The 26,038-nt window shown below is 42.5% G+C and overlaps 1 protein-coding gene across 4 annotated transcripts in view; it reads right to left on the bottom strand.

Annotated features, from left to right (window-relative positions):
- Positions 1-26,038, bottom strand: part of CARS2 (cysteinyl-tRNA synthetase 2, mitochondrial) — a 1,053,801-nt gene that overhangs the window by 44,647 nt on the left and 983,116 nt on the right. For all 4 annotated transcript variants that reach the window (XM_044072656.1, XM_044072657.1, XM_044072658.1 and 1 more), the window contains one exon: positions 12,140-12,238. In XM_044072656.1, coding sequence (XP_043928591.1) covers positions 12,140-12,238 — 99 coding nt within the window. The remainder of the gene's footprint in view (positions 1-12,139; positions 12,239-26,038) is intronic.

The raw sequence follows: 26,038 nt of genomic DNA, 5'->3' as shown, positions 1-26,038 counted from the left end.
AGCTACTGGAAAGTATGGGAGGAGTAAGCCACAGCAGAGCCCTCTAAAAAAACAATGAAAGATGGTCATAGCAAAACATGCCCCAGAAATGACATCCAACTTGTAATGTCTGATGAACGTGTGAAAAGAAGACCAATTAGCAGCTTCTAAAATGGATCCAGTAACGAGACCCTCAAAAAAAGCACCAGAAGAGGGCAGTGTCCTGGTAGAATGAGCACAAACAGAAGAAGAAAGCTGCTTTGCCATGACAATAGCAGCAAAATGAAATGGCCTTAGAAATCCAGGAGGAGAGCATTTGCTTAGACACTGATAAACCCAATTACCTGGTATGAAAGGAAACAAACGTTGCTCAGACTTCCTGATATGTTTTGTTTTGTCTAGGTAATATCTGAGCTGTCTATGTAAATCCAAGATGTGAGAAACTCTGACTAGGATTCTGTGACTAAGGGAGAACAATGAAGGAAGATAAATGGTTTGTTTCAAGGACAAATCATTAGCCACCTTGGGCACAAAAGAAGGACTGGAAAACCAAAAGGGTGGAACTGCCATGAGTGCTTGAAGTTCAGAGACCCTCTTCGCAGACGTAAGAGCCACCAACAATACAGTCTTCCAAGTACAACGGTGCAAGGAAGAGGAAACTGCAGGTTCAAAAGGTGTTTGATTCACAGGCAGACAAGCAGAAATGGCTGACGAATGAGCTTTAACAGATGAATATGCAAAACCAAAATTGAGGAACTCGCACAAATAAGAAAGTCCCATAGGAATATCCAAAAGAAAAATGGTCCAGGGAAATGCTTGAGACACCAAATAGAAAATTTCTTCCATTTAGTCAAATAGCATTTCCTAGTAGTGGGTTTTTAGTAGTGGGTTTTCTGGCCTCCTGAAAAGCCCAAAGCACATCCTTGGAAAATTGGTATCTAAAAGAAATTAAAACTATCACCCAAAATGTCAAGTGAAGGGTGGGTAATTGAGGGTGAATAAGAGATTCCTTTCTTTTGTGTGAGAAGAGCCATCCTGTAAGGCAACTTGTGATGACTGCCCTTGGTCAGATGAAACAGAAGGGGGGAACCAGTGCTGTCTGGGCCAAAAGGGAGTCACCGTCAAGATTTTCTGCCTGCCACACACACCTTTGGTAACAGAGGAAGAGAGGGACAGGCATACAGAAGCATCCTCTTCCAAGAAAAAAGACATGGGTGTCCATTTTCCAAGCTAGAGAACTTGGCACTCTTGAACAGAACTGGGAAGTTGTCTGTTCAGAGGGGAGGCAAAAAGATCTATTTGAGGAGTACCCCACCAATGTACAATGTCCAGAAACACCTCCCTGTAAAACATCCATTTGTGAGGCTTAGTCCTGGGCTTACTCAAAAAGTCTGTCACAAGACTGCGCTCTGAAGGAATGTAAGCCGTCTAAATAATCAAGTGATGGCAGACTGCAAAGTCCCATACCTGAGGAGCCAGCCTGCAATGAAGGTAAGATTTTGTGTCCCCTTGTTTGTTGATGTACCACATGACTGTGGTATTGTCTGTACAAACCTTTAGAGGACTCAGTACTCAAAGGGTGTGCAAAGCCTGGAAATCTAGAAATAGAGCCTTTATCTCCTTGAAGTTGACATGGTCTGCAAGTTGCTGATGGGAACAAAGACCCTGGCTCTTGGAGGAGGCCTCCTTAATCTTGACTGACAGCATCCATGTACAACTCCTGAGCAGAGAGTTACCTGATAAGGCTGACCTGAATTCCAAGAAATCTGGTGAATCCACCAGCTGAGTTTAAGCTTGAGACAAGGCAAGACAGTAACCAGATATGCCAGTGGATGCCATGCACCCCATAGATCTTAGAAATTCTCTTGCAGGAAGAACTGGAAGAGGTAGAAAGTACTGGAAAAGTACAGTTTTGTACCTACCATAAATGTAGATGTTCGAAGATCCACATTGCTGCAGTCCTTACATATGGGTAGTCCGCTGTCCTCGGTCGGCCCGAATACCAAAGTATTAGGCTGACGTCGGTCATGGGCGCTCAGAACTGACATCAGAGCGTCAGGGTACAAAAGCGCATGACCGACGTCATATCCTCAGTCTTTTCTTGTCCCAGATGTCAGAAGGCCCTAAAAACAAAGGCCATAAGCAAAAAACATAAAAAAAATCTAACCACCTATGTGCAACCAGTATTTACAACCCAAACCAAACAACCACCCCAAACCACAGTGGGGAAGGAGGGAGGGTAAATTGGACTGCAGCAATGTGGATCTTCGAACATCTACATTTATGGTAGGTACAAAACTGTACTATGTTCTTCATCTCACATTGCTGCAGTCCTTACATATGGGTAGAATCCCAAAGCAGTGGGAAAGGGAGGCTGGCAAAATCATAAAGCATTGGGAGCTGCCAAAATGCCCTGTAGAATTGCAGTGGCAAATCCAGCCCTAGATTTAGAATAAAGTGGAAGGTGGTAATGTTTAGAGAAAGTATGCACTGAACTCCAAGTAGCTGCTTCCAAAATATCTTTAGTAGCTACTCCCCTTAAAAAGGCTGTAGAAGTGGCAGTAGCCCTAGTGGAATGAGGCCTGATTCCAGCCGGAATACCATGATGGGAATAACAGAAAGCAATACAAAAACCAATCCACTTAGAAATAGTTTGTTTTGAAACAGGTTTTCCCTGAGAACCCAAAGCAAAAGAAACAAACAACTGCTGAGACTGCCTGAACCCTTTAGTTCTGCTCAAATAATAACGCAACTGCCTGTGAATATCCAAAGTGTGCAAAATCTTTTCCCCTTTATTTTGGGGGTTTGCATAAAAAGTAGGCAAATGAATAGTTTGGTTTAAAGCCACACTAGAAACCACTTTAGGCATAAAGGTAGGATTAGTGCAAAGATACCCTATCCTTATGGAAAATTAGGAAAGGCTCAACTGCCATAAGGGCCTGTAATTCAGAAACCCTTCTGCAGAGGTAATGGCCAACAAAAAAGCAGTCTTCCATGATAAAAACTTCAACTCGGCAGTAGCTGCAGGCTCAAAAGGTTGTAGAGTGAGTTTCTCCAACACAAAATTGAGATCCCAAGCAGGAGTAGGAGCTCTCTGGGTCTTATGTTCTTTGCCCCTCTAAGAAATTGCTTAAACAAAGGATGAGAGAATAATGGAGGGTCACAGTCATAGTGAGCAGAAATGGCTGCAGCATGAACCTTTATAGAGGAGAAGGACAAACCCTTGTCCAATAACTCAGTAAGATATTGAAGAGAAACACGTAAATCAGGCTTGGAAACATCAAAGTCCTTTGCTTTGCTCCAAATAAAAAAAAATCTCCTCCATTTATCAGCGTAAACTTTCCTTGTACTAGGCCTTCTGGCCTCCAAAATAACATTCAAAACTTGTTGTGGAAGCTGAGACCCTCCAGGGTCTAGAACAGAATATGCCAGGCTGTTAGATGCAGAGACTGAATTTTGACATTGAGTAAGTGATTGTTCTCCTGAGATAAAAGGTGTGGAATCGAAGGCAAAGGCCATGGAGGCTCCCGTACCAAACTTCTCAGTAGTGGGTACCAGTGTTGTCGAGGCCAATCTGGAGCTATTAAAATCATGGATGGCTTGTCCTGTCTGACCTTCAAGAGTACCTTTGGGAGGAGAGGCAGTGGTGGAAAGGCATAGACGTGAAGATTGCTCCAACTGAATGATAGAGCATCCACCTTCCAAGCTGTGGGATGAAACCTTTTTGTGCAAAACTTTGGCAACTGGTAGTTTAGTGGAGAAGCGAACAGATCTATGTCTGGAGTTCCCCATAACACTGTCAACTTTTGAAATACATGAGGATCCAATTTCCACTCGTGGGGATCCATTATCTGTCTGCTCAACACATCTGCTAAGGAGTTCTGTGCTCCTGGTAGAAACCTTGCCTGAAGATTTAGCTGTAAACTGAGAGCAGTCTCCCACAAAATCATTGCTTGCCTGCAAAGAGGGTATGAATGTGTTCCCCCTTGCTTGTTGATGTACCACATGACAGTTGTGTTGTCTGTTTGAATCAACACCTGTCCTGGGAGAAGTAAATCCTTGAAAGCCATCAATGCAAATTGGACTGCTAACATCTCCTTCAAGTTGATATGCAAATGTTGAAGTCTGGCAGGCCACGTGTCTTGTATCCATTTTCCATTTAGATGTGCTCCCCAAGCTTTGTCTGAGGCATCTGTCGTTAGAATCTGACTCGCCTCTGGTCGGGTTACAGAGAGTCCCTTGTTTAGGTGACATTCCTGAGCCCACCACAAAAATTCCTTTTGAATGCAAGGTATTATTTGAATGACAGTGTCCAGATCTTGGCAGTGTTGTGTCCATACATTTTTGAGATACCATTGAAGCTTCCTCATATGCAGTTTGGCATTGGGAAGTACCAGAATACAAGATGCCATGAACCCCAAGGCTTGAAGGACTGTCCTTGCAGTCAGCCTGGACCGAAGAGACAATTGATGGAAGTAAAGAGAAAGATTCTTTTGTTTGTCCGGGGTCAAAAAGGCCATCTGGGATGCTGTATTCAGTCTCACACCCAGAAAGCACATGTCCTGAGAGGGTACTAGACTGGACTTTATTTCGTTCACAGAATACCCTAGGCATCTTAACACTGCCATCACATACTGCAGATGATGAAGAAGTTCGTCCTTGTCTTGAGCCAGAATCAGGCAATCGTCCAAATAAGGGTAAATTTGTATTCCTCTTAACCTGAAGAAGGCTATCACCGGAGCCAGAACCTTTGTGAACACTCTGGGCGCAGTAGATAAGCCAAAGGGCAATGCAGAGAACTGATGATGAAAAGTCCCAGCCCGAAAACGCAGGTACTTTCTGCAACTGGGTCTGATAGGAACATGAAGGTAAGCCTCTTTGAGATCCAGAGTCACCATCCAGTGATCTTTGCCCAGCAGAGGTAAAAGCTGTTGTAATGTCAACATTTTGAACTTTGGAATGTCCAGATATGTGTTGAGGATAGATAAATCCAAAATCGGTCTCCACGTGTTCCCTTTCTTTGGTACTAGATACAGGCGAGAATAAAATCCTAGACCCACTTCTGACAGAGGAACCGGTTGTACAGCTCCCATTTGAAGAAGTAAAGAAATCTGCTTGTGAGCCTCTAGCCTTTGTTGAGGAGGAACGTCTGGCATGCCTTTGAAAGGAGGCAAGGTATGGAAATAAAACTTGTAACCTTGATTTATAATGTCCAATACCCATTTGTCCTGGGTGATTAAAAGCCAGTTTTGCTTGAAGAGTGCCAACCTTCCTCCCAAAGGTGCTGCCAGGCAAGAAGAATCTGGCAGCTGAAAATGCAGGTCATTGGGCCTGTTTACGAAAGGACTGGCCCCTGCCCTCACCCGAAGATTGTGCAGGTGAACTCCATGTTCTAGGCCTGAAAGTACTCTGAGCTCTGCCCCTACCACGCCTAGATCTACCCCTAGACGGAGAATCAGAGGAAGGATACGTCCACCCCTTAGTAGGCCAATTTCTACTAAACTTTGGTGGTTGCACCTGCAAAAAATCTTTAACAGTCTGCATAGACTTGGCCTTGTCTTCCATTTTTTTCAAGACTGACTCCACAGGTGGACCAAACAACACCTCAGACTGTAAAGGAGCATCCAAAATCCTGGTCTTAACATGCTCTGATAAATTCTGATCCTTAAGCCAGGCGTGCCTGCGAAGAACTGAACCAGTGGCAGCCACCCTGGAAGAGGCCTGTAAAGCATCAAAACCACACTGTAAAGAATGCTTACCCACCTGTTCAGAAACATGTACCAAATCCTGTAATTCTTTACACTCTATGCCCTCTGCAAGAGCATCCACCTTATATTTTAATTGAGACAGGAGAAAATTCTGATACTTCAACATATGAAACTGGCAATTCAAAGCCCTCATTGCTAAAGTAGAAGAGGTATACACCTTTTTACCCCATCTATCCAAAGCTCTAGCCTCTTTATCTAGGGGAACTGGATTTTTTACAACAGAGGCCCTGACACCCTTAGGTCCCTGGCTAATAGTTTCTGGGTCTGCCCTAGGACTCTTATAGAGATATTTATGAGCTTCAGGCACCCTGTAATACCTATCTGGTTTAACTGGCGCAGGAGGCAGAGAATCAGGATTAAGGGAAGCCTCTGAGAACACATCTTGAACAACATCCAAAACAGGGGGAATAGCCAAGGGTCTATGCTGAGGTAAAAACAAAAATTCCCTGAGCCTCTTCCGTGAATCAGAGAAATCCTGACCTTCCCACTTAAAATGTTCCCTCATAGAATGAAGTGTTTCTGAAAAAGAAAAATCCTCTGGAGGAGAAGCAGAAGGAGTGGAATCCTCTGCATCAGAATCAGAATAAGGAGTGAAATCCTGCATGTCTTCGGCCGAAGACTCATCAGAATAAGGAGTGAAATCCTGCATGTCTTCGGCCGAAGACTCTGAATCATCTGAAGCCTGATCCAAACTTTCCAACTCTGGCTCCACCCTAGGCCTCTTATCAGGAGGAGGCATAGAACCTCTAATCAGAGTAATCAAATCTTCTGCCATTTTAAGCATGTGCTTCCTAGGCACCGACCCTGCTGAACTAGGACTGACACCAGCAGAAGACAAACCAGGCCTGCCTTTGGAAGAAGCCTTAGAAACAGAAGGAGAAGGCCTAACCACCCTAGGAAGGGAAGGGAGAACAGTAACCTGAGAAGCCCCCTCAGCCTGACCTGCCTCCTGAGAGGCCACATCTTGCAAAATCAAAGTCTCCCCCTGAGACTCCAGAGAAGCCTCCGTCGGAACCACCGGTTCCACCGAAGCCTCTAAAGAACCAGCGTCCGGAACGGATGACTCATCCTGTCTGGGTTTTACAGCTTTGTCTTTGGCGTCGGAGGATCCGACGGCATATTATAATTGCACCGCTTACGAAGACCAGCCAAACCTTCGTTTAATGGATTAAACCTAGCACAGCGACACCCGTGCTCAGGCCCCAAACAAGGAATGCACAAAGAATGATAATCCCTATGCGGTATCTGTTTCCCACAAGAAATACAATTATTCACTTTTTCTGACATCCGGTAATTAACTGAGGCAAGAAAAAACCAAAATATTCCCCAACGGGGTACTTAGCCCAACTTGGATTCGGTCTGAAACTCCGAACTCGAAAAATTTCAGACGGCACTTGCAACGCTGCTTCTGCATCGGACCATGCGGCAAAAAAGACTGAGGATATGACGTCGGTCATGCGCTTTTGTACCCTGACGCTCTGATGTCAGTTCTGAGCGCCCATGACCGACGTCAGCCTAATACTTTGGTATTCGGGCCGACCGAGGACAGCGGACTACCCATATGTAAGGACTGCAGCAATGTGAGATGAAGAACATCAAGCAATCAAGGAAAGGATCTTGGGAGAGGTGAGGCAAACCATTATTGGAATGGTCTGAATCCGGCAAGCCAGGAACACTTGGCATTGAGAGGTGGGTCAGCACAGGCTTTTTTAGAGTGATGTTGAACCACACACTGAGTAGAAGCATAAAGCATAGTGAAGTAAAGATCTTGAAGCAGAAACTGCTGAGAGGGGGCTTGAATCAAAATGTTGTCCAAGTAAGAGAATATCTGAATTCCCTGAATTCTGTAGAAGACTACCAAAGGGGCCATATACTTGGTAAAGGTTCACTGAGCTGTAGAAAGACCAAAAGGCAAAGCAGAGAACTAATAATGAGAGGAAGAAACAGACAAATGTAAAAACTTCCTGAAGAGCTGGTGAATAGGAATGTGGAGGTAAGCATCCTCCAAATCCAGGGATACTAGAAACGATTGAGGCAGTAACAGAAGAAAAAAGTGTCTGAAGAGACAACATCCTGAAAAAGGGAACCTTGAGAAAGGTGTTGAGAAAGGACGGGTCTAAAATGGGTCTCCATGTTCCCTCCTGCATGGGAACCAGAAACATCCTGGAATAAAAACCTGTTCCCTGCTGAGAAAAGGGGACAGGTTGGACATTTCCCTGTACCACCAGATCCTAAAGAGGCAAAAGAAAATGTGGAAGCTGACAAGGAGGAGGCTGAGGAAAGCCTGAGAATGGAGGAAGGGATTCCAGACCATAAAATATACCCTTCTGGATAATGGAAAGCACCTAAGCATCCACAGTTTTCTATTGCCAGGCAGGAAAAGAAAAGTCAACCTGAGGGACAGAGGAATGTGGCTAAGGGGTAAGAGTGGATGAATGTCAAACAGAAGCAGATTTGTCAAGCAGGGGAGGCTTCTGGCCCTTAGAATCCTGAGAAGACGTGTCCAGAAATACTCTTCTGGAAGCTCTCTTGCCCCTAGTAAGCGGTCTAGGCTGCCTACAGACAAAAGAAGACTTAGATGGTTAATTTCTTTGAAACTTAGGGACAGGAGAGGAAACTATTTGTTTCAGATCCTACATAACTTTACCATTATCTTGAAGGGTATCAAAGAATTCAGTAGCAACAGCAGTACCAAAGAGATTCTGGTTGTCTAAAGGAGAGTATAATAATTTGGCCTTGATGTCTTCAGGCGGAGCCTGGAGGCACATCCAAGAATACCTCCTCATTACAGATCCAGATGCAGCTGCCCCAGAGGAGGTATCGCCAACATTATAACTGCATTTAATGGAATGACGAGCCACCTGAGAAGCAGAGCTCAAAAAGAAAATGGCACAAGACTTGACCTCTGACTCAGGCTTATCCAGGATCAATGGAAGGGCTTTTATACAAAAGCTTTTTGAGTTTCAGAAACTTTACAGAACCTGTCTGACTTCTTAGGGGCAGAAGGCTGAAAATCAGGGGGCCTGAGAGGCTGTAGTAAAAGTATCCAAAAGGGCATCCAGAACTGGACAGACTGCAGAAGGCCAAGGAAAATCTAATTGCAAGAGTTCATAATACCTTTTTTGAATGTCAGAAACCTGGCAAAAGCCTCACTTAAAATATTCCATCATACGAATGACCATATTACCAATGGACAATTCTTCCATAGGGGAGTCAGAAAAAAATGCATCCTCCTCTTCAGACGCAGGGCAAGAGAAGAGTGGATCTGGGAAGTGTAAGCCAATGACTCCTCGCCAGAGTCTAACTTTTCATCAGTGGAATCAGTCTCTACACATCTGGAAGACGTTAAAACCCAAGAAGGAGAAGCATGCACAGATAATCCTTGATGGCCTTTAGAGCCATAAGAGCACTGAAAGGCCCGAGTAAAATCCTGCCATTATTTGTGGGGATCCTTAGTCATAGCGAACACATGCTTAGTTCTCTGCTTCTTTTTAAAGGAACACCTGCTTTAACAAATCTAGGATGTTCAGACTCCTGCCTAGACTCAATGAGGGTACCAGGCACCTCTTCCCTTACAAGTATTTAGGGAATCCTCCTAGTCCCTCTGATATAACCAGCCATGATTTCCCTGCCACTTCTGCACAAGATGTAAGCACAGCCTTAGTGGACATGCAGGTAGAAGCTGTGCATTGGCATCCAACTGGGTCATGGCAGAGCGAGATGATGTTGGCACTAGACAGTCCTCAGGTTCTTCATCCAACCTGATGGAGACATCCAGTGGAGACTGGACAACAACATGGTCAATACATGCCTTTTTGGCTTTCTTCTTAACTGGTGGATGAACGTGAAGGCAGGCAGATTTGGCCATTGTACCCTGCCCCAAAAGCTTCAACTGCTAGTTCTCCAAATAAATGGAGAGAGAGAGAGAGAGATGACAGATGACTGTGCAGTGTCTTAGGGACAAATACCTGACAAATCTCTATGGGGAATCTGCCTCCCATACTTGCATCTTCCCTTCTTGGATGACATGTAAGCTAAAGTAAAAGGAGGGAAAAAAAGGAAGGAAGAAACCCCAAAGGAGCACTTATCTTTAGAAGGCTCAGTAAATGAACCATCTAAGGGAATGGCTTGCAGACCGGATTCAAAGGTAGTGTTCAGACTGGCATCAAAGAAGTTCTGAGAATAAGGTGCTCATAAGCCACATATTTATTTTACACCTTGCATGTAGGACTTATGTCTGAAGTACAGCACCTGGAAGGAGTGAAGGATTTGGTATGCTGTAGGATGTCCAGCTGTCCTCGTCGGGGCATTCCAAGAGTGAGGAATACTGCAACAGTGATAAGGAAGGATATCTGTCCCTTCCCCAACAGACAGTCTTTAACTAGAATCAGAACTATTAAAGAACAGCTTGTGGTGATAAACTCTTAGAGCAAAGCTGGCATTGGTGTGGGGGTGGGCAAGAATGTGCCACTCCTCAGATACCTCCATAGATGGATAATAGGTTACTTCACTGTTTGGGATGGCTAGGCCTTGCAGAGGAAGATGCAGAAATGGAATCAGGGGGGTTATACAGATTCTCCAGAGAAGTGATAGCAGAAATCATTGACCAGGTCCATGGATGAATGGTGGGAAACCAGGAATTTGTAGCTGATGTCCTCCTTAAGGGAGGATGTTCTCAGCCATGAAAACCAGCACATACACACATCTGAGCCTACAGCCTTAGCAAAGGCATCCAGAAAGTCAAAGTGGTATATATAACGGTGCACTATAGATATCACAGAAAGCAACTTTATATGGTCATTCTTGAGCCCAGAGTCACACAGGTCCCTCAAGCTTTTTCAGATACCATCTAAACAAGCGGAATTGCAAGTGGGAAAACTGAGATGAAAAGCTGATGGTCCTAAGCTCCCACATGATACAGTTATAAACTCAGCTGACACATTTGTTCAGAGTTTTGGGCTGATACTGATAGGCAGCAAGGTTGCAAAACAGTGCAGTCTATGTGGTCTGGGCTAGATGAGGAAATCATGATGGAATCAGCAGTAAAATGCTTACAGAACTGCTTTACTCTCTCAGGCAGGGGAATATATAGGGGATCCATCTTCCTAAGGGCGAAGGGACAGCAAAGAGTACTCTAGGTTCTTCAAATAGTGTCCTTTTTGATTTTCTGACAAAACCATAATCATTGATCTTATTGCAAATGCCTATGCAGTATGTGTACAAATCATCATGAGAGTATCTGGATCATATTATTAAATTTAAATGGCAGTCAAGCTTGTTCATGAAACACTACTGATCAATACTCATATATGTGGTCATTAGTGTGCTGCTGCCTGGCTTTTCCCCAGAACATCAAATGGCTTGTGCACTGGAGATTTCCTCTTTCCCTGTCCAGTTGGTATATATCTGTGTGTGTGTGTGTGTGTGTGTGTGTGTGTGTGTGTGTGTGTGTGTGTGTGTGTGTATATATATATATATATATATATATATATATATATATATATATATACACACACACACACACACACACACACACACACACACACACACACACACACACACACACACACACACATGTGTGTGTGATGTGTGAGTATGTATATATGTCTCTCTCTCTCTCTCTATATATATATATATATATATATATATATATATACACACACACACACACACATATATATATATATATATATATACACACACACACACACACACACATATATATATATATATGTGTGTGTGTGTGTGTGTACATGCACACACATACTATATGTTTGTACAACTTCAAAGGTCCAAAAACAGGTAACACTTTAAATATTGCTCTTATAAACTTAAAAAAGTTGTTTGAATAATTGATTTCCTTACCATGCATTTTCTGAAGGCTATGAAGTTTGGAACTCAAAAGTGTGTCATTATTTAGTAGCTTGAAACCTCAGTGATTTGCCAGAAAACCACAACTTTTAAAAGGAACAGGACAAATATATTAGGCAAAAATATTGACATTCTATGAAAATCTGAACAGCTGATAGGTATGATCTACTCTTTATTTGTTAAGTACCAAGGAATCTTTAATGTTCACCCAAGCTAACGTGAATGCTAATTATGCCATTGAAACAGCATTTTGAGTATACAATTCATGAAATAATTCAAGTTGTTGTGTCTTTCGGCTTTTCCCGGTTAGGGGTCGCCACAGCGGAACTCTGGTCCGCTAATGATTGGCAGTAGATTTGTATGTGCCGAGTTGCCGGCCCTGACGCACAACCTTCAACGGAAGGTAAGCCCATCCACGCATGTCTCCACACAGAAGACGCTCTCAAGTAAAAAGCAAAAAAAAAAAAAAGCAAACTTCAACTGTACAGAACACTGAACTGCCTCATAAAATATCAACATACCTGTGCTTCAGTGAGAGAAATGCCAACAGTATCCAAAAAGTTCTGTACGTATGAGACTATGGCACCATAAACAACAGGACTTCTGGGTAAACTAGATTCCTGAAAAAAAAATCATAAAGTATTGAAAATACACTGTTGATGAAAAATGTTATTCATGCTCTAATTCGGTATATGCTAGAACAAGCATAGCAGCAAGTTTGTGTTACCAACCTTTTTTTTTCTTTTTAGATTTCATCCATTTAATAAAAAAGCATAAATACTGTCACTGATACGTTGTTACAGAAGCTACAGGCAGCCTAGGGCAGGCAGATAATTTTAAGTGGGTTTGTTATTTCTCAGAGTCCTAGGGGAAAAGTTAAAATAGCAAGAAACAAGCAGCAAAGAAGGGAACATTTTGTCATTTTAATACAGGCTTTCAAATTGTTATGATTAAGTCATGTGCAAGACAAACTTGCTTAGGCTTTCCAAAGTATATACGTTTCATTAGGGAGATGCTCAGAAACAGGAACGTATATAACAAGGTGACCTATCTTCCAAAAGATGGCAAACAGTTGGTCACACACAAAACTACAAATCTTTTTTTAGCCATCATTGCGTCTATATACACATTTCAAAACAATGCAGCAGTTTCACATGAACATACAGCTGTGAAGATAAAAACAGAGATAGATAATGACAAGACAGGAACACTGAGAGACAACAGTACCTCAGCAGACGGTGAGGTTACTTTCTTAGCGGGGAGAGTCCCTTTTAACTGGGGCTCTTTTAGTCCTACATTGCATGGGCAAAAATAAACATGTTTTTAGGATGTATTTCTTGTGGAGAATGTTTTCAGTGTTACAAGTTTTCAGTGATATGGATTTGACCTCATGAGTTTCAGTGTTATGAGTTTTCAGTGTTATGACACAGACCCATATATTAATAAATTAGAGGGTTTTTTTTTAATGAAAATTGCAACAATTGTTTGTATTTATTTACATATATAAGTTAACTAGGTTAGAGCACTGATCCAACACAACCTATTTCAGGCTCAGCTGGAACAATACCATGAACAGACACGAGCAGTTACCTTTAAAAAAAAACTTTGCACCTTATATGACCTGTTCTGAATTCCAGACATTCTTGTTTTAAAAGACAAAACCTGAGCATTTTTCTTAATGTGGTTATAGGTTCATAGATTAGTACTAGGCTAACTGTCCTTGTGGGCCATTTTGAGCCTAGCCAATTACTCCCTGTGAGAATCAAACCTTGCATCTTGCGCCTGTAAGGTAAGCACCTAAACCATTATGCCAACTTCCCACCCCTTTTTACTTTGTGTAAAAAATAATTTAATACCAACATAACCTGTAACAAACTTGTTCTCTGCAGATATTTTAAATTTGTTTCGCAAACTAGTATATACACAAGCATGTACTTTGTTTAAAAGTGTTCCGATTTTAACAATGCTATAAAGAAAAACTTATATTAACACATATCTTTACAAACATTGAGTGCTGCAGATACTTACTTTTCAGAACCAAACTGTAACAAACATAACTTATCTAATATATGTACTTGAGGCAACTGCATGTACTACAGGACACAAAACTCATTCCCTTTGAATTAAGTCACCAAAGTAAGCAATTATCTTCATTTTTTTGTTGGGAAAATGTTGTTCAACTTCCACTTGTCCTCCAGGTCCAGCTAAAGAGGCTATCTGGTCCAAATCTGAAGTACAAGGCAAGAAATATCTTATATTGTTGGTGATCTTTTGGGCAAGACGAAAAATTTCACATCCATCTGGACCATTATTGTTTTTATATCAAAGACTTTGGCTTGAAGATAATCAAGCCCTCCCCAATGAGGGCTTAGGAGCACTGCGTCAGCCTTTAGGTCACCTGCAACAGCATGAAGTCTCCACAGACAAATTCAATTTGATCCGACACACCATACACCTCTGCATTGTTTTGAGCAATCTTTGCAGGATCTATATCAACAGCGATAACTCTTTTTCCCATTAGTACAAACTGAATTGCATTTCCTCCTGTCTTTCTCTTTCAGCATGCGGCGTTGGGTGGAAGAAGTGCCTTCAGGAAGTTTAAGCAGTTGTAATGGAGTCCATCTGAGATTACAGTTCTAGTCTCAGTTGGGGCAGTCCTTAGTTTAACATGCAAATTTTATTTTTATAGAAAAGTAGTCTTTCAGCAATTTTATGACCTGATTTCTACTACCTCTGTACTGTAGAAAGCATTTAAATGAAAATAATTACTTTATTTTGCTGACTAAGGAATTCTACTGACACTGCAGTATCCATTTTCTTCAAATGAGAGCCCTAAACAAGACCTGGAATGCATCAATACAGACCATGCATAATAATGTAATGCAGATAATGGAGGTTAGAGTGAGAATACAGGGCATACAGGATATTACCAAAGAGACAAGGGTGAAGAATGAGAATTTAGTACAAGGAAGGCAGCCAGAAGCAGTTAATAGGCATATAGAAGCAAGAGTGGATAAGGAATCGAGTAAAAGGAGTCAGTTAATGCAGACTTTATACAACTACCTAAAACACAAGTTCAATAGTTGTGCTATGGCAATGTGGCTTAGGGACCTGTGGGGGTGAATGTGGGTGCAAATTCTACATGAGGTTGGAATTCTAAAAACTGAGGCAGTTCAGCTGCACAAGATGTCTAGGGAGCTCAGGCCACAAGCATCCAAGCATGTACCACGTAAAGATCTTCCTCAAAATCTGACACAATCATAAGGGACCTGACACTTTTACAGATGAGGAGCTCTCCTTTGACCATCATATTTATACTGCTGGCAAAACCTAGCCTAGTTGATCATCAAAGGTATATCTTCTAGGTCCAGGGTAGATATCCCTCTTTACTCTTCCCTTATTAGGCCCACAACAGAATATAATGCACCAGTTGCATATGTATTCAGATACACGATCAGGCATGGAAAAAAGTGCTTCTTTGCCAACAGAACCAAGGGCATAATTTCCATGAGGTACGTAGATTACATGAATCTGGTATCTCTCTTCCACATCTTGTACAGACTCCTAAGGGGTGACCTTTGCCTTACCTACAAAGCCTCAAAAGACCCAGTCCTCTGTGACCTACACATCCGCAAAATGTGATTGACACCCACTCAAATGATCAAAACCTCTAACCTAATACAAACAGAACCTGCTGGTGGAAGCTTTATTATATAAAACAAAGTAGCTCCCTAACCTCTTCAATCACAATGCAGGTAACTGTAAATTCATTCCAAGACTTGTCCCTCTATCCTTCATGGAAAGGTGAAATAAGCCAGGAAATTTAGTACAAGGAAGGCAGCCAGAAGCAGTTAATAGGCATATAGAAGCAAGAGTGGATAAGGAATCGAGTAAAAGGAGTCAGTTAATGCAGACTATACAAATACCTAAAACACAAGTTCAATAGTTGTGCTATGGCAATGTGTCTTAGGGACCTGTGGGGGTGAATGTGGGTGTAAATTCTACATGAGGTTGGAATTCTAAAAACTGAGACAGTTCAGCTGCACAAGATGTCTAGGGAGCCCAGGCCAGATATCCCTGACCTTTGCCTTACCTACAAAGCCTCAAAAGACCCAGTCCTCTGTGACCTACACATTCGTAAAATGTGATGGACACCCACTCAAATGATCAAAACCTCCAACCTAATACAAACAAAACCTGCTGGTGGAAGCTTTATTATATAAAACAAAGTAGCTCCCTAACCTCTTCAATCACAATGCAGGTAACTGTAAATTCATTCCAAGACTTGTCCCTCTATCCTTCATGGAAAGGTGAAATAAGCCGTGAAATTTGTAGTGGCTAGACTACAAAGGATCTAGCTGACCAGCAGCTAAGTTATAACCTATGAACCTAAGTATGCTTTGGTGCTTCAGTCTCGTACTGTGGAACCATTTAAAACAGAAAACATAGACATCATGTGGCCTCTCAGTACCACAAACACTACAGGCAACAGGTATATAGGTTCATGCCTCTCAGTACCACAAACACTACAGGCAACAGGTATATAGGTTCATAGATTGGTACTAGGCTATCGGCCCTAGGGCCTATACAAGCCTAGCCATAACAATTCCCTGGCTATTTCTTCCCAGACTATTTACTCGTATATATATCTTGGTAGTTTAGACTATGCTACAAGGTATTCTGAGGTTGCAGCTCTGTCCTCTACTGATGAAGAAAAGGTTGCAGATGTGGTGTTAGAAATTTTCATTGGGGTGGTTCTATGGGAAATGCTCACAGACACGAGACATGGTGCTAATTTTATGTCAGACCTGCTGACTTGTTTTTTGGAAACATTACAGGGTAAAGCAGTTAAGGATTAATTCGTACCATCCACAAAAAAAGAAAAAAAAAAAAAAACAATTTGGCATGAGGTTTAGCTCCACTCCATGTCAACAGCATTTGCACACTAGATGAAGCAGGTGTGGGACAAGTACTTGTCCCATATTTGCTCGACATACAAAATGGTACCCCAAGAGTCGACAGGCTTTCCAGCATTTGAGTTGTTTTACAGTCATTTGTGAAGGGGCCTCTAGATTTAGTTAATAATGACAGGCAAGGTGAATATAAATCCCACAAAGAGACTGTTGTGGAATATCTCCTTAACTTCAGGACTGGGATCAGAGAAGTTATGTAACTGACATAGGGAACATACAGCATAAGTATAACAGTAACAAAAGGTCTACAGCCAGGAAATACATAGCTAGAATAAGGTGATTATGCTTATTCTTGACTGACACAATAAACTGCAGGGAGCCTGGGAGGGTCATTCACTCTTCTGAGTCAGGTGAGTCTAACTATGTAAAAGAGTTGCCTAATGAGGCAGAAATGCACACTGCCATGTTAGCATGATCAGGTCCTACCATGACAGATACATGGTGGTACTCAGTATATGCAATGGTTGACTTGAGGTAATAGAGAAGACGTTATGGTAGACCATCTCAATAAGGCTCAGATGGACACCTGAGTGAATGGGGTAGAACTTCTACAACAACTATACCCTACCCAGTATTAGGAAATTCAAGCAGTATTTCAGGACTTTGGGGACATGTTCACTGCTAAGCCAGGGTGCACCCAAATGGCAGAACCATGGGGACATAGGGACCAAATGGCCTGTCAGACAGGCTCCTTAGAGGGTATCACAGCATTTCAAGCAAACCATATGACAGGAACAGCAAGAGATGTTGGATCTGGGAGAAATCCAGGAATTAATCAGTCCCTGGGCGTTAGTGGTAGTGCTGGGCACAAAGAAAGATGGGTATGTTCTGTGCCGAGTACAGAAAATTAAATATTGACACAAAGGAGTCAGATGCCTAACTCACATCTAGAATACATTAATACTTTGAGTGGTTGGTGTGGTTTATCTCTATTACTAATTTGACTAAGGGTTACTAGCAAGTAATCTTGCTACCCACTGCAACAAACAGTTCAGCTTTTTGCTCCTTCTGCTCAGGGTAAACACTTAAGTGCCACTTGGGATGAAAAATGTACCACAGCTTTCCAGAGGATGAAAGCATTCTAGCAGGAACTAGAGACTATGCACTTGCTTATAGGGATGCTGCTGGTAGGGACATGTTTAACATACTAGTGAGGTGTGGAGCAGAATGAAAAGGGTAGAGTTAACTGTCAATGAAAACAAAATGCTAGATGGGAATGAAAGAAGTATCCAATATTAGTCAACGAGTGTGTGGTGGCAAAATCCTTCTAGAGTCTGTCAGTGTGGAATCTATCCAGGCATCGCCGAGACCGATTAATAAACAGCAGGTAAGGGCATTCCATTTGACTGCAGGGTGTTATAGGAATCGGTTCCTCTCCACAGATCAGTATCCATCCCTCTTACAGACCTTACATGAGAGAACTGGCCAGACAAGGTTATTTGGAGCAAGGTTGGGTGCAGGCACTCCAAAAGTTCAAAGATTCCTTGAGTTGGCCCACTGTACTGAAACGTTTTGTTTACAGTCAGTATTTCATAGTACAAGTTATCAGGTTGATGCTTCAAACCAAGGTCTGAGAGCTATAATCAGCTAGGTCTCTCTACAGGACAGGAACAAACTGTAGTGCATCTCAAATGCAGACTTCATCTGAGAGAAGAATTACATGCAACCATGAGGAAATTCTTGGGAATTGTTTTGGGCTCCCAAAAAAACTCAAGCCTACCTATGTGGTAGACAGCTCACACTTAGCATGGATCCCAGTCCCTTACAATCATTACACAGGTCTAGTGGGTAGAAAAGTAAGGTGCTCAGATGAAGCCTGGGATTACAGACCTACAAAATGGCAAACCATCACAGAACTGGTTCCAACAATGTGAACATAGGTAGCCTTTAAGGTCTAGTGAATGGGTAATTAAATTAAATGGATACAACTTCAACTGAAACTCTGTTTATTGGTGGGTCCCAAGACACTTATCTGAGGTCTATAAGAGAGAGAGAGAGCAGAAATGTGTAAAAACTATACAGGACAAAGGTGTATGTGTTATTATTTCACAATAGGGATATAATACAGAATGGTATGAATGAAGCTGTTACACACACACACACACACACACACACACACACACACACACACACACACACACACAAAGCACTCACATATGAAAGAATAATAGTATTCTGTTTTATTTGGTATATTTACTGTCTTTTCAAAACTGTTGCTAGCATGATTATTAGCTTGAATAAAAAGCTGCAAGAATGATATGAAATATAAAAGGTTAATTTAGAATAGTATAAAATACTGAAAAATTAGGTAGTAGTAAGTGTTCTGGCAGACATATATAGCTTAATTAGATATTGGCATCCATGTAAAGGAGTATGTTATTGAGAAACAAAGTCTGTAAAAAAATAACCCTGCAGATGGCAGCTAGAAAGGACATCAACGAAGTAAAGCGATGTAACATCAAGCAAGATAAAGTTGGAACATCAAGTTTCAGATAGTGCTGGAACACCACGTTTCAGATAATGCAAGCCTGAGTTTCCTCGGACCACCGAACTTGAAAAAGAATCAAGGACAAATCATAAATCAGAAGAACAAAGAAAAGTGTTAAACAAAGGAAGACTGTAATACATTAGACTAAGAAAAAATATCAGACTTTTGGTATAAATACGGGTGTGTATAAACCAGCTTTGGGAATTTGCCATAGGGAGCTGACAGCATCTGTACTGCATGCTTGCAGATCCAAAAGAAAAATGTAATAGTAAAATCGTACTAACTAAAGCAGTTTGTCTCAGTGTATTTACTGTACTTAGTACAATACAGTATTAAAGTAGTGGGTCATACTAAGAGGTAATATACTGTGGCATGCTTGCATGCAAATGCAAGTAACAGCAAGAAACCAACAGAAGACGTACATATATAATTTTACATATATAATTTTTCAATATAGAATGTACAACCACTCACAACTAGGGTCAATTTTGAAGCTTGCCAGTCCAGTTGCCTCAAGGCTTTGGGATACTAAAGGGAGCCAGAAACCCTGACAAAGAACTACATGGATATACGTAGAACATGTAAATTCTGCACAAAAGAAGAAACAAGCAGTGTGAGGCTGTAACTCGAAATGTTGCACTGCGGTAAACTCTTGGCATTAAACTCTTGGCAGACCCCACAGTCATGGATTTCATGTTTGGAATTAAACAGAAGGAATGCCAGGGTTCACTACTGAGTGACATGATCAGAAGAGTATTTTGATGAAGAAAATATGTTAACAATTGACACCAATGCCTGAATGCAAATTTGTAAAAAGGTTAGGCCCTCTAATGTTTGATGCTTATTTTGCAAACATCCAAAATCAATATCCCAGAATTATGGTTGACCAGGTTTGCAGATGACTGCAAGTTGGGTACTGTTATCCACTCATCCACTGAAACTAAACAGCTCCAGTAAGGGTTTGAATATGCACATGCCTGGTGTACTGAAAACAATAACAAGTTAAGTTCAAAAAAATGTAATGCAGTAGCATTCAATAAAAAAGCTGCTCTCTCCTCATATGTTACAAACGGTACTCTTCACACAGAGATAGTCATAAACAGACGTAGATACTTATGTGGGTAACTTTCTCTCAGTTGATTATCATGTTTCCAACATAGTAAGAAAATCCTTCTACCTGGCCAGTCAATTACCAAGGAAATATCTTCAAGATCCAATTAAATCATCTTTCCTCTGTATTCTTCTCTTACAAGATCCATCGATGAATACAATGCCGCTTTTGGTATGAACAGATCCATGCATTTTGCTCAACTGGAAAAGCTACAAATATTTCCAACCAAGAAAATTAACTATCCTAAAAGATTACTGCGACCCTCATACTCAGTAGCCTACTGGCTGCTTTGAGGTGACTGTGTCTAGAAATCCTGTTTGACGCCTTGTTTTTCACAAAACCAGTACCTCTACTGCAACTTGCTGGAGGGATAGCTTCCTACCCCAATTTTCTCAGCTTATGGAGTAAACTGCCACTACAGGTCAAACAAAGTATTACTTTGGTCATTTTTTTATAATGCTAGTCCTTGATGACTGGATGGGTAGACACAAACATACACTAGAGTTGTTTTGTAAGGTCCTGCTTGACTATGGAGGCAAGCAGTGTTAGCTGCTTGACAAGGACAGCAAGAACTTTTAAGTTTGTCTACTTAAAGGTGTATATGGCTAGACATTTTATGCTCCCCTGTGATTGATTGCCTAGTATTATTCCTGTGTTCCTAACAAAAGTCTAAAGAAAAAGAAATAAACGAATGAAGGCACCTTATCTTGTGGAAAACAAAACTTAATAAACTTTAAGACTTCATCACCTCAGAAATGACTTTTTCAATTAGTTTGATATTGGAATAGAACAAAGTAGCATAAAGTACAGTTTTGTACCTACCATAAATGTAGATGTCCGATAGACATGCAACTGCAGTCATAACATGTGGGTTGTCCTGCCTCAGTCAGCCCTCGGTCGGCCGGATTCCAAAGTCTGGGTCCGACGTCGGCTGATGTCACATTTCTCTCCGACGTCAGAGCGGCTGGAGTACATAAGCATCAGCCGCCATTTTCTTCAGTGTTTCTTGCCCTAGATACCAGGTGCCCTCCAAGGAAGGCTGTAATCAAATTGGAAGACAAAACAGGATTCCAAACAAATAAATGAGCAATAAAACAAATACACCATAACAGATATCCCCAGCTAAGAGGAACAGGGATAGGAGTGGACCCTAGGCATAGAGGGGTATGGAGGGAGGGAAAATCCGACTGCAGTTGCATGTCTACCGGACATCTACATTTATGGTAGGTACAAAACTGTACTATGTCCTTCAAGAATGCAACTGCAGTCATAACATGTGGGTAGAATACCATAGGGGGAATACCATGGGGGAGGAGGAATGCTCTAGGAAAGAGATGGAGTGGCAATCAAACCCTGCAGGACTGCCGAAGCAAAGCCTGCTCTGGATCTGGAGTATAGAGGGAGATTGTAGTGTTTGGAGAATGTATGGCTCCATGTAGCAGCTTCTAGAATGTCCTTGGTAGGTACCCCTCTTAAGAATGCTGTAGAGGTGGCTGTAGCTCTGGTGGAATGTGGTCTGACATTGGCTGGAACAGTCTTTCCATGAAAGGAATAACAGAATCTGATGCAATGTCCAATCCATTTAGAAATAGTCTGTTTTGAAATTGCTTTTCCTTGGACTGCAGAGTGGCTACAAAAGTTGTTCAGACCTCCTACTGGCCTTGGTTCTGTCCAGGTAGTATCGGTTGTCTGTGAATGTCCAAGGTATGCAACAGTCTTTCCCCTTATTCTCAGGATTGGGAAGAAGCAGGCAGATGAATGGCTTGATTTAAAGAAACCCTAGATACCACCTTTGGCATAAAAGTAGGGTTGGTCCTTAATGAAACCCTGTCTCTATGAAAAACAATAAAGGGTGGTATTGCCATTAGGGCCTGTAGCTCCGAAACCCTTCTTGCTGAGGTAATTGCCAACAGGAAAGCTGTCTTCCATGAGAGAAATTGCAAGTCAACTGAAGCTGCTGGTTCAAATGGAGGTAGAGTCAGTTTTTCTAAAACAAAATTGAGGCCCCAGGCTGGCACTGGGGCCTTTCTTGGTGGCTTAATGTTCTTGATTCCCCTGAGGAATTGTCTTAGTAAGGAGTGAGAAAAAACAGGAGGATCAGTGTTGCATCTAGCTGAAATAGCAGATGCATGTATCTTTATGGAAGAATATGAGAGGCCGTTCTTTAACATATCTGCCAAATATTCCAAGATGAGTGGGATGTTCAACAATGATGCATCATGTCCCTTGCTGGTATTCCAATTGCTGAATCTTTTCCACTTTGCTAAGTAAACCTTTCTGGTGGATGGTCTTCGAGCCTCTGTTAGTATCCGCTGAACTTCCTTGGAGATAAGCTGAAGTTATTTATGGGATCTCCCAGGCTGTTAGCTGCAGTGTCTGAAGATTTGGATGCAGTGTTTCGAAATTGTGTTGGGCCACTGGGGGAGGGCCCACCTCCTGGTGTGACATATGCTCCGTAGTAGTGGGTACCAGTGTTGTCTTGGCCAATCCGGAGCTATTATGATTCCCTTGGGCTTCTCTGCTTTGATCTTTAGTAATACTGAGGTCATCAGTGGCAGAGGTGGGAATGCATAGATTGTTAGGGAGTTCCAGTTGAATGAGAGGGCATCTATTTTCCAAGCTTTTGGATGGTATGTCCTTGTGCAAAATTTTGGTAGAAGATGGTTAAGGTGAGAGGCAAATAGGTCCACTTCTGGCTTGCCCCATGTCGAAGTGAGTTGTCTGAAGACTGTAACCTCCACTCGTGTGGATCTGTGAAATTCCTGCTTAGGCTGTCCGCCAACACATTGTCTTTTCCTGGAACAAACTGGGATTGTAACTGGATGTTTAGGCTCAGTGATTTCTCCCACAGCTGCAATGTCAGTCTGCAAAGGGGGTAAGAGTGGGTGCCCCCCTGCTTGTTTATGTACCACATCACAGTGGTGTTGTCTGTCCATATCATTAAATGGCCTTGGTGGAGTTGGTGTTGAAAGGCCTCGATGGCATGCATTACTGCCAGCATTTCCTTTTGGTTTATATGCAGATGTGTTTCCTTTGGAGACCATTGTCCTTGAATACACCTGCCTTCCATGCGCCCCCATCCAAGGTCTTCTGTAGTCATGGTCTGTGTTATCTGTGGTTTTGAATGACATACCTTTGTTTGCCTGGCTCACGAAGCCCACCATAGGAATTCCTTTTGTAGGCATGGAATGAGTGGTATGATTGTCTCAAGTTGTTGCTGTGTTGAGACCAAATGCTTTTAGGTACCATTGAAGCTTTCTCATGCGTAGTTTTGCTAATGGAACCAGGAGAATGCAGGATGCCATGTAACCCAGGGCCTGTAGGAATCTCCTTGCAGTCATCTGGGTGTGTTTTGCTAAACCTTTGAAGTAATGAGTTAACTTCTTGCTTGTCTTCTGTCAGGTAAGCCATCTGAGAGGCTGTGTCTAGTTTGGCTCCTAAGAAGATTATTTGCTGGGATGGCTGCAGTCTTGACTTTTGGAAGCTGACTGTGTATCCCAGAGCTATGACATAATCCAGGTTTCAATTTGTCGTCCGCTTGTATGAGGCAGTCATCCAGGTACGGGTAAATTTGTATACCCTGGAGCCTGCAATGAGCAATTACTGAAGCCAGGCATTTTGTAAATACTCGCAGTAGATAAGCCAAATGGCAATGCTGAGAATTGATAATGCTCTGGCCCTGCAAGAAATCTGAGGTATCTTCTGCAGCTGTGTCTGATAGGGACATGCAGGTATGCCTCCTTGAGGTCCAGAGTAATCAGCCATGACCCCTTGCCCAGCATGGGAAGGAGTTGCTGTAGAGTCAGCATTTTGAACTGTGGTACTATGAGAAAGGTATTTAATGCGGACAAGTCCAGTATTGGTCTCCATTGAGATTCTTTTCTTGGAACAAGGAACAGTCTTGAGTAAAACCCCTGGTCTTGTTCTTGTTGTGGAACTCTTTCTATTGCTTTCTCGAGTCAGCAGAGTGATTTGCTTGATAGCCTCTGCCCTCTGATTTTGTGGTAGGTTTGGCATGCCTTGTTTTCTTGGTAAGGTGTGAAAATGAAACCTGTACCCTCGGTCTATAATGTTCAAAATCCATTTGTCCTTTGTCAGTCTGTGCCAGTTTTCTGCAAACAGAGATAATTTCCCACAAGGGAGCTTCTAGTTGTTCCCTGGTAGCCCGGTAGAGGAAAGTCATTGAGATTGTGGTTGTGGGGCAGGTGAAACCCCTGCTTCACTTCTTTGGTTTCCTGGCTGCCATTGTCGTCCCCTGTAAGGGCCTCTGTATTGGCCTCTTCCTCGGCCACATCTGTTCTTACCCCTTTGAAACTTTTCTGGATTAGGAAAGGACCAGTTTTTGAAGGCCAATTCCTACTGAATCTGGGGGTTGAACCTGGAGGAATCTTTCACAGTCTGAACTGATTTTGCTTTTCTTGATGGTCTTTAACACATCCTTAGCATTTGTACCAAAAAGCTTGTTCTTTTCCAAAGGTGCATCCAGAAGTTTTTTTACATGATCTGGTAGAGGTTGATCTTTTAACCAAGCATGTCTACGAATGACTGCCCCTGTCATAGCTGCCCTACATGAAGCTTCCAGTGCATCATATCCACACTGCAGGAAGTGATTGCTTACTTGCTGAGTGTTATGTACAGCTTCCTGCAAAGTCTTCCTGTCTAAAGGATCAGGACTGGCTAATGTTTTTTGTAAATCTTCTAACAGATAATCCTGATATTGTAACATATGAAAAAGGCAATTTAAAGCTCTCATAGATAAGGTAGTGGATGTGTAAACCTTTTGCCCCATCTCTCTAATGACCTAGCTTCCCTGTTGGAGGGCAAAGGATTTTTTGAGGTGGAGGCTGAAACTCCTTTAGGCCCCTGTGAAATAGTTTCCAAATCAGCAGTATGGGCCCTGAATAAATGGGAATGAGTTTCTGGGACCCTGTAATACCTGTCTGGCTTGGCTGGAGCAGGAGGAAGAGAATCAGGGGTAGCACTAGAGTCAGAATACAAATCATCCAGAACATCAAGTACAGGAGGAATAGCTAAGGGCCTGTGCTGGAGGCTGGGGAGAAAAAGTCTAAGGGCGTGGAAAGTAAAAGCGCTTCCTAGAATCAGAATATTCCTGACCTTGCCACTTGAAATGTTCCCTCATGGTGTGCAGAACTTCCCCAAAAGAATCCTTAGGAGGGAGGCCGAGGGATGGAATCTTCTGCATCCGAGTCCTCATAGGTCTGGAAGAGCTCTTCCTGGCTATCAGTGGACAGAGCCCTCAGAATCTTCATCTGAAGGAGTAGGGTCAGAGGGTTCAACCCGGCTTTATCAGGAGGAGGCTGGGATCCTCTCTCAGGATGGGCCTGTGAACCTCTAATCATGGAAATTAAATCAGCAGCCATGGACATAATTTGTGTCTCTGGAGTCGGCTGAGGTAAGGATTTAAGTAATATGCTTTGTTTTGCTGGCTGCCTTAGCCCTAGAGTAGGCCTTAATAGACATGGCCATAGGGGCCTGGCAGCTCCACGCAGGAGTGACCTTGTCTACAGTAATGGTCTCGGCATTTCCTCGGTTTCGTATCCGGAGGAAAATCTATAACTGGCGTCGGAGTAATGTCTGGGATCGTCATCACGTACGCGGTGTCTTCGGTTCGGGCGTGGAAGGCGTCTCAGAGGGCACCGGAGCACTCGCTAGGTTTTGGCGTGGAGTCGGTGGTAGACGCGGGCGAGGATGTCGATCCCGGTCTTTTCGCTTTTTGGGATGCCGTCGGAAGATCCCGGCATGGTGTAAGCAAATTATCGCCGAAAAATCTTCAGCGAACTCCGCCCGGCCTGAGAGTGCGCTTGTTGAAGCGAGCACAGGCTACACA

This window comes from Protopterus annectens, chromosome 5.part0, assembly GCF_019279795.1.
Source record: "Protopterus annectens isolate FY-2018-M chromosome 5.part0, PAN1.0, whole genome shotgun sequence".
NCBI classification, from domain to species: Eukaryota; Metazoa; Chordata; order Ceratodontiformes; family Protopteridae; genus Protopterus; species Protopterus annectens.
The sequence above is the reverse complement of the archived record's forward strand: the minus strand, read 5'-3'. Positions and strand labels throughout refer to the sequence as shown.